At 40.8% G+C, this 13,673-nt stretch overlaps 1 protein-coding gene and 1 non-coding gene across 5 annotated transcripts in view; both read right to left on the reverse strand.

The window, feature by feature from the left end:
• Positions 1-13,673, reverse strand: part of Gpbp1l1 (GC-rich promoter binding protein 1 like 1) — a 59,530-nt gene that overhangs the window by 19,893 nt on the left and 25,964 nt on the right. For all 4 annotated transcript variants that reach the window (XM_052717882.1, XM_052717883.1, XM_052717879.1 and 1 more), the window contains exons 2-5: positions 4,907-5,955; positions 3,710-3,822; positions 1,888-2,017; positions 1,038-1,324 (exon numbers count right to left, since the gene is read on the reverse strand). In XM_052717882.1, coding sequence (XP_052573842.1) covers positions 1,038-1,324; positions 1,888-2,017; positions 3,710-3,769 — 477 coding nt within the window. In that variant the 5' untranslated portion in view covers positions 3,770-3,822; positions 4,907-5,955. The remainder of the gene's footprint in view (positions 1-1,037; positions 1,325-1,887; positions 2,018-3,709; positions 3,823-4,906; positions 5,956-13,673) is intronic.
• LOC128097992 (U6 spliceosomal RNA) lies at positions 6,286-6,392 on the reverse strand. Its single transcript, XR_008214044.1, has one exon. It is a non-coding gene; the product is annotated as a U6 spliceosomal RNA (small nuclear RNA).

Below are 13,673 nucleotides of genomic sequence, written 5' to 3' on the forward strand. Positions count from 1 at the left end.
TGGGATTAAAGGTGTTCAACACCACACCCAGTTTATTTATTTATTTATTTATTTATTTATTTATTTATTTTATTTTTTTTTTTTTTGGTTTTTCGAGACAGGGTTTCTCTGTGTAGCTTTGCACCTTTCCTGGAACTCACTTGGTAGCCCAGGCTGGCCTCGAACTCACAGAGATCCGCCTGGCTCTGCCTCCCGAGTGCTGGGATTAAAGGCGTGCGCCACCACCGCCCGGCTTATTTATTTTTTTTAAATTTTATTTTATGTATGCTTGTGGGCTTGTGGAGGCCAGATGCCTTAGAGCCTCCTGGAGTTGGACTTAACAGACGTTGTGAACCACTTGATGTAGGTGCTAGAAAACTGAACTCAGGTCCTTTGCAAGAGAAGTACCTTCTCTTACATGCTGAGCCATCTCTCTCCCTCCATCCACTTTTTTACATTCTTATCTTATATGTGAGCTTAAAGCAGGCTGGCCTCGAACTCAGAGATCCACCTGCCTCTGCCTACTGAGTGCTAGGATTAAAGGCATGTGTCACCATGCACGCCAGATTTGATGTGGATGGATACTTTGCCTGCATGTATATCTGCATACCACATGGGTGCCTAGTGCCCAAGGAAGTCATAAAGGGTGTTTATCTCCAGAACCGGGGGTTAGGATAATTGTGTTCCCAGGTGCTGGGAACCGAACCTAGATCCTCTGTGAGAGCAAGTTTTCTTTTCTTCTTTTTGGTTTTTTGAGACAAGGTTTTTCTGTGTAGCCTTGACTGTCCTGCAACTCACTTTGTAGACCATGCTGGCTTTGAATTCACAGAGATTAACCTGCCTCTGCTTCCCAAGTGTGGGATTAAAGGCGTTCACCACAACACCTGGCTTATTTTCTTTAATCCCAGAACTCTGAAGGCAAGGGCAGGTGGATCTCTATGAGTTTGAGGTCAGCTTGGTCTACAAAATGAGACCATCACAAATAGAGACAATAGGGTCCTCTATTTTTAAAAGACATTGTTTGCTTTCAACTATGCATTTAAAAGCTTCATACTTACAAAGTCTTCCTCTTCAAACTGCAACTTTTCTACTTTATCCTCTTTTTTTTCTTCCCTAATCTCCGTTGGTGGTTTTTCTTGAAAGGCACAGCCTTTCCGGGAGTGGAAGCTGCCATTCCAGTGTCGATGGCTTCCTGTGCTACCTCCACTTCGTTGGCTTAGGCCATCATAACCTCGGGAAGAGCCATGCCAACCAGATAGATTCCCTGTGGTTCCAGAATATGTTCCCTTAGAGACACCAGAGTCCACAGAATCATGGCGGAATAAAGAGGGTTGGTGCCAAGAATCTAAAATAGCAAGGAAAAGTAAGGTATTAGTTGTCTGTTTCCTATAAATTCAGAAATAACTCGGCCAGATGCTTCCTGCTTTGGTCAAAGTTACTTTCAAAAGAACTTCAGGAAACCTTTAAAACAAGAAGTCCACACAAAGAAACCATTAAATGCACCTTTTCCACATGGTGCTGGAGATCAACTCAGAGTCCTGCTGTGTTAAGTGCACATACCATGAGCACAATTCCCAGCCCTTCTAAACAGTTCTCTGACTGAAAAGATGATCCATGACAACGTGTTAGGTGCAGAAACCAGGTAATGACTATTTCTAGATTATGGACATATAACCAACCCGAGTTTGCCCAAAACAGCAGTTTGTTGTTTTTGTTTTGGTCTTTTTGAGACAGAATCTCACTATTTAACCTTGTCTGTCTTAGAACTAGGCAGACTAGGCTGGCCTGGAACTCACAGAGATCCATTTGCCTCTGTCTCTTAAATGCCGAGATTAACAGTGTACACCACCATGCCTGGATCTAGGTAGTAGTTTAAAAATATGGTCACAACAGCTGGAAATGACTCACCTCCTGTAGTCCGCAGAGGTCCATTGTTAAAAAAGCCATCAGAAGAATTATGTCGACGACGACTTACTCCAAATCTACCTTCTCCCCGGGGTAGGTGCTCTCCGTGTTTGTCTAAGGTGGCTGTAGATGACTAACATTATAAAATGTAGAGAGGCAAAGATTTAGTTTTTTTCAGTATATTACTGTGTTCTAAATCAGGCATTAAAAACAACAGCCTGTTTGTGGTAGTACAATATCAGCATGAAGAAGACTGAGACATGACTGCCATGAGTTCAAGGTCAGCTACATAGGGAGACCTTGCCTCAAACTAAACAAGTAAACAAAAGCTAATAATTATAGATGTGAGCCATCATAACCAGTTACTGCAATTTCTGTTTTATGAGTCAGGGTCTCATTCTCTAACCCAAATGGCCTAGAATGTACTATGTAGGCCAGGTTTGCATCAGACTTATGGCAATCCTACTACCTTAGGTTAGTACCTCTAGAGTACTGGGAGTACAGCCATGATCTACCACTCCTGCATTACCATGGCCTTAAAATACTTCTTTCTAAATATTACTTCATATTTGTGGCAATAAATAATTTTAGTATTAGCTTTACTTAACTTTATTTATGCATGAGGGAAAAAATCAGGGTGATTAAGTCTTTGAATTTATACAAACAAAAGAAAGAAGCTTTTGGAAGGCCACAGATTAACCCTAATATTCCTATTCCATAGATTTTTATTTTAAGTCTCTTCTTGGGGGGATGTGTGTGTTTAAGTGGGTATAGTGATGCCTGAGGTTGACATAATGTGTCTTCTTTGCTTGCTCTCTACTTTATTTGCCAAGGCAGGGACTCTCACTGAACCTGGAGTTCACTTATTCAGCTAGTCGAGCTTGCCTGAGGGATCCTGTTTCCATTTTCCTAGTACTGGGATTAACATTAGAATTACTGGCAGAAGGCTGTACATGCCCAGGTTGTAAGCTGAGTGCTGGAGATCCAAACAAACCTCGATCCCCATCTTCGTGCATCAAACACTTTATAAAACGAACCTTCTCCCCAGTTTTCTAGACATCCTTTACCTGTAAGTGATATGATGGTTGATTTAAGTTGTCAGCTTCACTAGACTATGGGATGTCTAGGAAAAGCTTATCTTGAATATGATTATAAGTGGTTTCCAGAGAAAGGTTAGTGAACTGAGCTGAAAAGATCCTGAGTTTTGCCGGCACTACCTACTTAAATGTGAGGAAAAAGGCAGACAAGCAAAGCACTGATTGTCCACCAGTTTCTGGCCCTATCTGAACAAGGACCTTTTTGGTTTTCCGCCCTGTCATCAGTAAGGAAGAGATTCTATTTCTTAAGCCTTTAAACACAGACTTGTGCCAGCCATTTTTCAAAGACCTTCAAGGGCACTTGCACATATGTTAAAGAGAGAGAGAGAGAGAGAGAGAGAGAGAGAGAGAGAGAGAGAGAGAGAGAGAATGAGGACAGACAGATACTGGTTTTAAGGTAGACACTGAAGTGAACTGCATAATTACTCATACTCTTCTTAAAATTTTTTTTAGCTTTATTTTACATGTGTAAGTGTCTTGCCCGAATGTATGCACCTATGTGTAACACATACATGCCAGGTGCCCAAAGAGATCAGAAGAGGGAATCAGATTCCCTATGGAAGGTTTTCAGCTACACTATAGGTTCTGGGTGTCAAATCTGAGTCCCTTCAAAATAACCAAAACAAGAACAGCAGCACAACCTGAAACCTGAAACAGAAGCCACACACCAATCAGGATGAAAAGAACTGGTATGTTTGGGTAGGTACCGCAGAAATGGAAGAGGGTACCTTAGCTGACTGTGGCGTTGAGAAATTTAGCCAAGCAGGAACAAAGTCATGCTGCGCCATTTAGGTCCAGTGTCTTTTCAGCAAGATGAGGCATTCAACCTCATGGCCAGGATCTAAAAGAGACAACACAAATCACTCATGTATGACATAAAGGAGTCTGTGATTAATCTACAATCCTCCTTTACAAAAAAACCTAACCTCTGAATTTGTCTACAGAGTACTTCCAAGATTCCAAATCTCGCCTGGCAGTGGTGACACATGGACACCTTTGATCCGACCACTTGGGAGGCAGAGGCAGGTGAATCTATGTGAGTACAAGGCCAGCCTGGTCTACAGAGTGAGTTCCAGGACAGGCACCAAAGCTACACAGAGAAACCCTGTCTCAGAGGGGAAAAAAAAAAAAAAGAACTCTAACAAAAGCAATGGTTTCCTATTGTTTTATGTGACTATAAAAATACACACATACACACACACACACACACACACACACACACACACAAATATGATGGTAATATGGAAGGTTATATGAAGGAAACAAATGTGTTCTTGAGTTTTAGCCTAAAAATCAAACAAACAAATATCTATTTAAAAAAATTTACAGTAGAAGCTAGGCCTGGTAGTGCATGTCTTTAATCTCAGCACTTGGGAGGCAGAGACAAGTGTATCTTTGTGAGTTCATGGTCAACCCAGTCTACAAGGCAAGGCTTGCTACACAGAGAAACCATGCTTCGAAAAAAAAATAACCCCCTGAAACAAACAAACCCCGAAACCAGTAGGTACCTACAGAACATTGGTTCTCAACCTGTGGGTCACAGCCCCTGTAGGGGAAGGACCATTCACAAAAGGGTTGCATATCAGATATTTATCCACATTATGATTTGTAATAGCAGCAAAATTAGTTATGGAGTAGCAAAGAAATAATTTATGGTTAGGAGGGTTATCATACCATGAGGGACGGTATTCAAGGGGCACAGAATTAGGAAGGTTGAGAACCACTGCTATAGAACCTCAAGAACTTTCCATTTACCTTACAAACATTTCCTCACACACCAACTTGTATTAGTTTTTCCTCAGAGATTCACTGATGTACCCAAAATTAAATTAAATTTCTCCAAAATTAACACTTCACAGCATAACATTTTTTCATGGTATATACCCATGTGTGTTTTCTCCTAAAGACGCATGGATGATATTTACCCTCAGAGTGTCACCTCTGTGGTCCTGTTTCAAAAGTTGCCAGCTGTATCTTCCAGAGGTTTTCTTGTAAAAAGGGTGCTTAAGTAGCCTGGCCAGCAGCACGCCTTGTGATGAAGCACAAAGAAGCCCAGCTCTGTGTGGCTCACTCTCTTAATCCTCTCAATTACTCATCCTGAACTATCTAGTTCCTGACACGTTTTCAAAGGGGGAGGGGGGAGGGGAAGGGGGAAGGGGAACATAAAAAGTTATTTGTTACATTTAAAAAAGGGGGGGAAAGGGGGAAAAGCTATGTCTACGTTCACCTCATTCAACTTCCCTGAGTAATGGCACTATGATGTTGCTTAAATAGGCAAAACACGGACATTTGCACAGTGAGTGCAAATACTGTTCATAACAAGACCATAGCTAGAAAGACAGGTGGTCTCAGGTGTGGGTAAGAAATGTCATCAAGGTGATAGATCAAAAATGTAATAATAAAGCACTATAAGAGATCTTCTGAATAATCGATTCCAGTGGCAAAATATTCACGACAAAAGCCTTTAAAACACAAATCTCATCTTACATAACTGCTTAAAACAGTGTGCAAATATATTCTTTTATCTGTCTTAAACTTCAAAATCTAAAGAAATCTTATTTTGGTGGGTTTTTTTTGTTTTGTTTTCTTTTGTTTTTTTTAATTTTGATTTTTTAAAGGAATCGGACAGAAACTTGATCTATCTTTCCTGCCACACAATAGCAGCTTTCAAGGCAAATTTGTTGGTATAAAGCTTCTAAATATGTATCCTTTTCTTTGGTCTTTACTATTTATAAATTCAAAGCAAAATTGTAAGTAGAAAAGATAAGGGTCAAGAAGAAAGAGAATTCCAAAATGAGGGTTTCTTCTTATGAATTTTCTGTATTTCACTTGTTCTCCTCCTTCCCAAAACTGAACTGAGCTTCCAGAAGTGATATGAAGAATCTTCTATTGCCTTATTGAAGAAATCGATTTCTAATTTGGATCCATCGCCATCATTACTCAATCATTAAAAAGGCCACTTGAGTGTACCAATCTATAAAAGAAGAAACAAAGCATAATTACAAGAGGTAAAACCAGTCACATCTAAGTGCAAATGACTATATCAAACCACAATCTGGGCAGTGAAATCCTTAAGGTCAACTTAGATACTAATTTAACTCGTCACTGCCTAAAACATGGCTACAAGTCTTTTTGTTGTTGAGACAAGGAAATTACTAGGCTGCCCATGTTTTCCCTGACCTCAACAGCCTCCTGTCTCAGTCTTCCAAGCACTCAAACTACAGGCAGGACCTACCACACTTAGCCTTTGTTAAATCTTTTAAAGAGTTTTTATCTGTCATCTGACCACAGATTTTTTTTTTTTTTTTTTATGGAACGCTTCACGAATTTGCGTGTCATCCTTGCGCAGGGGCCATGCTGATCTTCTCTGTATCGTTCCAATGTTAGAACATGTGCTGCCGAAGCGAACACCACAGATTTTTTTTTATTTTAATGCAACCATTTCTCCAAGTAGCCATCAAAGGTAATTCTGAAATGCCAATTACTGGGTCTTTTTACATCTAGGTTTCCAACTTATCTAATTGGTCAAAGCATATAATGTGTGTAAAAAAACTACCAGTGGCGCCGGGCGGTGGTGGTGCACGCCTTTAAACCCAGCACTCGGGAGGCAGAGCCAGGCGGATCTCTGTGAGTTCGAGGCCAGCCTGGGCTACAAAGTGAGTTCCAGGAAAGGCGCAAAGCTACACAGAGAAACCCTGTCTCAAAAAACAAAAGAACAATAACAAAAAAAACACAAAACTACCAGTGGCATCACTATCTATTTTTTAGGTATTATTCAAAGGTAGATCCTTAAGACAACATATCTGCCTCATATATTTATACTGTACATACTTTAGATAATTATCTATTTAGAGACAAATAAAGCTCTTCTGATCTAACATGGTATGTACTAAAATGATGCAAATATTTCTTTGGCCAATTCCCAGCATCCTTCTAGGGGCTACAAACTTTTCGACAGGAGAACTTTTGTATCCTTGGGAAAGTTCTAGTAGTCTGACAAATCCTATGCATTACTGTGTAAAGTTCATGGAGTACAAAATACCATGTTCAAGACAGTAAACATACGTATCTGTGGGGAAATGAAGAGAAAGAACTATAAGGAGGTGCCAGAGGTATTTAATCACTGTTTCTCAAGTTGAGTGCTAAATAAAAGACATTCACTTGCCAGGCGGTTGGTGGTACACACTTTTTTTTTTTTTTTTTAGGTTTTTCGAGACAGGGTTTCTCTGTGTAGCTTTGCGCCTTTCCTGGAAATCACTTTGTAATCCAGGCTGGCCTCGAACTCGCAGAGATCCGCCTGCCTCTGCCTCCCGAGTGCTGGGATTAAAGGCGTGCGCCACCACCGCCCGGCGGAATAATCTTTTTATACACTGTGAAGATGTATCTTTGCCAAGACACTTTCTGATTGGTTTAATAAAGAGCTGAATGGCTAATAGCTAAGCAGGAAGAAGTTAGGTGGCATTTCCAGGCAGAGAGAGAGGATAAGAGGCGAAGAATCTAAGCGCGGGAGGGATACCACAGGACATGAAGAGGAAACAGGAGGTGCAAGATGGAAGGGAGGTAAAAAGCCATGAGGCAAAACGTAGATTAATACAAATGGGTTAATTAAAGTGACACGAGCTAGTTGAGACAAGCCTACAATATAAGCCGAGCCCTCATAATTATAAGTCTCTGTGTCATGACTTGGGGGCTGTGGGTACAAGAAAATCCATCTACATTGTCTCAAAATAAAAACAAAACAACCAACCAACCACTGAGCCAGGGAACGGTGGGCGGCAGCACATGCCTTTAATCCCAACACTCGGGAGGCAGAGGCAGTCCTGAGTTCCAGGACAGACAGGGCTATACAAAGAAACCTTGTATTGAAAAACCAAAACCCAAGCAACCAACCAACCAAACTGATTGTATACTAGTCAGAGAAAACCTCAACCAGTTCTAAAGAATATTCACTTTACTCTGACCATAGTATATTAAAATCACAAAATAACTTGCTCTTGTGCCTTCTATTCTTTCTTCCTTTCCTGAAGAAATTCTGCACAAAGTCATTACAAAGGCTCAAGCAAGGTAAAGGTACATATATAGATGGCAAAAAATGAAGCTGCAGAGACTCAGAGTGGTCTATCCAGGATATAAAGGGCATCCATGTATGACTAGGAGTGAAGGAGGGAAGAAATAAACCATTGCAATTTCAAAGCATAATATCAATACTTTGAATAAATCTGTAAAATATAACAAAGTAGTACTTAATGGGAAATGAACTTTAAAAATGTTAGTGTTGAAACAGATTGCTAGAGTACTTGCCAAGCACACATGAAGTCCTAGGTTTTAATGACACCAGCACCAGGTGTGATGGATGGTGCATGTGTGTAATCTCAGCATGTAGGAGGCAGAGGTAAGAGACTCATTACGTAAAGGTACCTATTGCCAAGCCTGATAATTTGGGTTCAATCCTCATGATCTACACAGTGGAAAAAGAAAAGAATTTAGTTGGAAGGTTCTCTGATGCCGCCCTCCCCTGTGGTCAGAGTTCCTGGGGTCCCAACCAGCCCAGGTCCCTCAGGCACTTATAAAATAATCATTCAGAGGTTTAATGTTAATTACCAACTGCATGGCCTATGGCAGGATTCTTGCTAGCTAGCTCTTATAACTTAACCCATTTCTATTTATCTATATTTGCCACGTGGTCGTGGCTTACCGGTACTTTCACATCTTGCTTCTCTTGGCAGTGCTGGCTTCTCCTAAACTCTGTCTTTCTCCTTCCTGTCTCTCTCCTTGGATTTCCGACCTGCCTTTAAGCTGCCTTGCCATAGGCCAAAGTAGCTTATTTATTAACCAATGGGAATAACATATATTCACAGCATACAGAAAGTCATCCCCCAGTAAAAATGATTTTTTTAATTGTTGTTTTGGGTTATTATTGTTTTTCTTTGACACAGGAGGGTCCCTCTATGTAGTCCTGGCTGTCCTCAAACTCAGAGGTCTGCTTGCCTCTGACTCTTAAGTGCTGGGATTAAAAGGCTTGCTCCAACACACTTGGCTGAGAACAGAGTTTTGAAGCTTGTCCTCTAGCCTTCTTATTTACACTACGGCACACACACCCACCCCTACAAAATAAATAAATCTTTTTTTTTTCTTTAAGGTTGAAGAGGTTGGAGAAATGGTTCAGTAATTAAGAGCACTGGTTCTTGCAGAGGACCTAGGTTCCATTCCCAGACACCATACACTGGCTCACAATCATTTGTAAATCCAGTACTCTCTTCTGAACTCTCTGGCACTAGGTACACAGTGCACATACATACATGGAAGGAAACCTTTACACATGAACTGAAAAATAAACCTTTAAAAATGTATGGGCATACTCTTCTACATAATGAGTTTGAAGGGACAGTCTAGGACACATTAAGACTCTGTAGGTTAAAAAGGCGAAAAAATATATAAACAGTTATAAACTAGTACATGTGAACACACTAAACTGACAGAATAGAAAACCTGAACAAATTTTGTAAGTCATTATATGTACCATTAGATACAAATGATTCAGAAAAATTCTACTGCCAAAAGAATCTCTGGTGAAAAACAAAAGCACAACTGATAACCGACAGTTTGCTTTTCTGGGCACAAGCTGGTATCTTGTTAGTGAGCTCTGAGATAGGCATGTTCATGCACTGAACATTGGAGTTTCTGTCCAGCTTATAAAACAACTAGCTCATTTAGGGTTAATCCCTTCATAGTAATTATACAGCACATCACAATTTATCAGGACTGTTGATAAGACAAGATTTGGGCAAGACCATACTTTTTAAAATTTTATTATTTTTAATTAGGTTGTATAGGGGCCAGGTGTGCTTAGGAGATCAGAAGCCAGAGGTTGTTGGATCTCCTAGAACTGAAGTTACAGTTTGTGAGTGGCCTGACATGGGTGCTGGGAACTGATCTCTGGTTCTTTTTATAATTTTAATTAATTAATTTATTTATTTATTTTTGTTTTTCAAGACAGGGTTTATCTGTGTAGCTTTGCACCTTTCCTGGAACTCACTCTGTAGCCCAGGCGGGCCTCGAACTCAAAGAGATCCTCCTGGCTCTGCCTCCCGAGTGCTGGGATTAAAGGTGTGCTCCACCACCGTCCAGCTCTTAATTCTCGTTCTTTTAAGAGGATTATACTCACCAGGCAGTGGTAGCACAGGCCTTTAATCCCAGTACTAGGGAGGCAGAGCCAGGCGGATCTCTTTGAGTTTGAGGCCAGCCTGGTCTACAGAGTGAGATCCAAGACAGGCACCAAAACAACACAGAGAAACACTGTCTCAAAAAAACCAAAGACATAATTATTTTTTTTCTAGTACTCTGACTAAAATTACAAAGAACCTGAAGTTGAAAATAGGTAAATAAATAACCTTCATTAAACACAAAGGAAAAAATGCATTTTAAAACATCAACAATCCAGTTAGAGAGATGGCTCATTGGTAAGAGCACTTGGCTGTTCTTCTAGAAGACTAGAGTTCAATTCCTAGCACCCACATGGCAGCTCACAACTGTTTATAACTCCAGTTCCAGGACTTATGGCACCCTCATACAGATACACACGCAGGCAAAACACCAATGAATACAAAAAAATAAAACAACCAAAAAAGTTGGCTAGCATTTCACAGTTGACACACATCACCACCTTTTTCAGTACTAATCCTAAATTTTTGTAGCAGAGTTTAAACTGTGGCTACACAAGAATTATTAACTGGCCTTTTTTTTTGCTACTACTATGAAAGCCTTAAAAGCTAGAAATATTCCCTCATAACTACTTATCATATCATTATACAAACTGATTTATATATCAATACTGTGAGCTGCCAGATTCTGGGGGCTAGGAACTAAAGTCTTCAAGAGCAGCAAGCCATTTCTCCAGCCCCTACCTCTTTCCTTGCTTTAAATTTTTTTTTGCTTTTTTATGCATATGAAATGTATAAATGTATAAATGCATCATATACATACCTGGTGCCTATGAGGGTCAGAAGACACAGTCAGAGCCCATGGAACCAGCATTTCAAAGCAAGCCACCATATCTGAGAGTACTGAGAATTGAACCCAGGTCCTCTGGATGAGCAAAAACTGCTCTTAACTGCTGAGCCATCTCTCCAGCTCTGTTTTTTAAAATATTTTTTTAAAGTTCAGGTTTTATTCAAGTTTTTTTTACTCTTCCCTACAATATGTATCTAGAACTGATAGAATTCCTGGCCACTCCTCCAGTTACATGACTCCATATGCGCTGTCCAGTAGCCAAGCATGAGGCTTAGTCATTCTAGGGTCTTACGTCCTACATAACCTGTGCACTGCATGATCACGTAAATTGCGAGTAGCATGATTACTTGATCTATGTGCATGTGTGGCATAGCTACGTGTAAGTCTGTAGTTGGAAGTTTTCCTGTGTCCCACCTGATCTGCAGCTACTCAGACCCAAATAAACACAGAGGCTTATATTATTTATATCTGCTCAGCCATTAGCTCAGGCTTATTACCAACTAGCTCTCACACTTGAATTAACCCATAATTCTTATCTATGTTTAGCCATGTGGCTTGGTACCTTTTCTCAGTTCTGCCTTGTCATCTTGCTTCCTCTATGTCTGGCGGTGACTCCTGACTCAGTCCTTCCTCTTCCCAGAATTCTCCTTGTCTGCTTGCCCCACCTATACTTCCTGCCTGGCTACTGGCCAAACAATGTTTTATCAACCAATCAGAGCAACACATATTGACAGCATACAGAACGACATTCCACAGCATAAGCCCATATGCGCACGTGCGGGGGGGGGGGGGGAACCTATAAAAAGCGGGTTCCATCTTATCCCTTCCTCTCTTCCTGCACAATCATTTCCTATAGGGCTTAGCACCCCTTCTGTCTCCTTTCTCTAATAAACTCTTTCTCTCTCTCTTTTTTTTTTCAAGACAAGGTTTCTCTGTGCAGTTTTGGTGCTTGTCCTGGATATTGCTCTGTAGGAGAAAGCACATTGGGGAAGGTGAGTATCTAGGGTAACAATTCTGGGCAGGTGGAGAAAGGAAGAGGTTCAGACAGTACAGAAAGGGATTTCCAGAGGGACATAAAAAAGAAACATCCAGCCGGGCGGTGGTGGCGCACGCCTTTAATCTCAGCACTCGGGAGGCAGAGGCAGGAGGATCTCTGTGAGTTCGAGGCCAGCCTGGTCTACAAAGTGAGTTCCAGGAAAGGCGCAAAACTACAGAGAAACCCTGTCTCGAAAAACAAAAAAAAACAAAAAAAAAAAAAAAAAAAAAAAAAGAAACATCCAATTTTGGTTTTCACAGAGCAGTATAATTTGGTAAGTCATAAAGAACTACATTATGGAATAATCTTTTTGTACACTGTGAAGATTTGTCTTTCCCAAGGCACCATCTGGTTGGCTTAATAAAGAGCTGAATGACCGATAGCTAGGCAGGAAGAGGTTAGGTGGGACTTCTGGGCAGAAAGAGGAGACTATGAATCTAGGTGTGGGAGACGCCAGAACACACAAAGAGGAAAAAGGAGGTGCAAGATGGAAGAGAGGTAAAAAGCTTTGAGGCAAAACATGTAATAATATAAATGGGTTACTTTAAGTTATAAGAGCTACTGGGACAAGCCTAAGCTATAGGCCAAGCTTTCATAATTAATAAGTCTCCATGTAATTATTTCTGAACTGGTGGCCCAAAGAAAAATTAATCTACATATGGTGTCCAACATGGAGGCTCAAATATCTAAACTAGGGCCTGAGAAAGCTAAGAAAAGTTCTACACAAGGATCCGGATGTAGCTGGAGTTTTCCTGCCTGGCCCACAGTCAGGACAAACTCTCTCACCTGTCAGTCCCACAGCCATTCAGACCCGACCAAGTAAACACAGAGACTTATATTGGTTACAAACTGTATGGCCGTGGCAGGCTTCTTGCTAACTGTTCTTACAGCTTAAATTAATCCATTTCTATTAATCTATACCTTGCCACGTGGCTTGTGGCTTACCGGTACTTTACATCTTCCTTGTCCTGATGGCGGCTGGCAGTGTCTCTCTCTCTCAGCCTTCCACTTCCCAGCTCTATTCTCCTCCTTGTTCCGCCTATACTTCCTGCCTGGCCACGGGCCAATCAGTGATTTATTTATTGACCAATCAGCAACACATTTGACATACAGACCATCCCACAGCATTCGGATGTGCCTTTCTAGTCCTACAGTCTCTCAGGCTGGCTGGATTGTTGTACAAAGGTGAGGCTATTGCCACTGCCTGTGGGCCGGAGCCAGTTGCCAGCACGATGTCCTACGCTAAGGCCAAGTAGCAGTTGACATGGCAGTTTAAGATACATCTCACGTAGTTAGAAAAAAGTAAATAGTTTATAAATGTTAAAATAAAGTCTTCAAAGAAAAAATAAAGTAATATAAAAAGAATAAGCACTCAGGAGGAAGAGCCAGGCAGATCTCTCTGAGTTCGAGGCCAGGCTGGTCTACAGAGTGAGATCCAGAAAAGGCACCAAAACTACACAGAGAAACCCTGTCTTGAAACAAACAAACAAACAAAAAGAGTAAGTCACATAAAAATGGGAAATATATGGCAGTCTGTATCCTGTATGGTGTTGTATTGACTTTAATTTTTTTGAATGGTGATGAGCAAATGACAGCTGCTGAGAGACATGGGATTATAAGAGGGACAGTTGAATTCAACCAGCATA

This window comes from Peromyscus californicus, unplaced genomic scaffold (genome assembly GCF_007827085.1).
Source record: "Peromyscus californicus insignis strain IS unplaced genomic scaffold, ASM782708v3 Scaffold_5__1_contigs__length_169319896, whole genome shotgun sequence".
In the NCBI taxonomy this organism is placed as follows: Eukaryota; Metazoa; Chordata; class Mammalia; order Rodentia; family Cricetidae; genus Peromyscus; species Peromyscus californicus.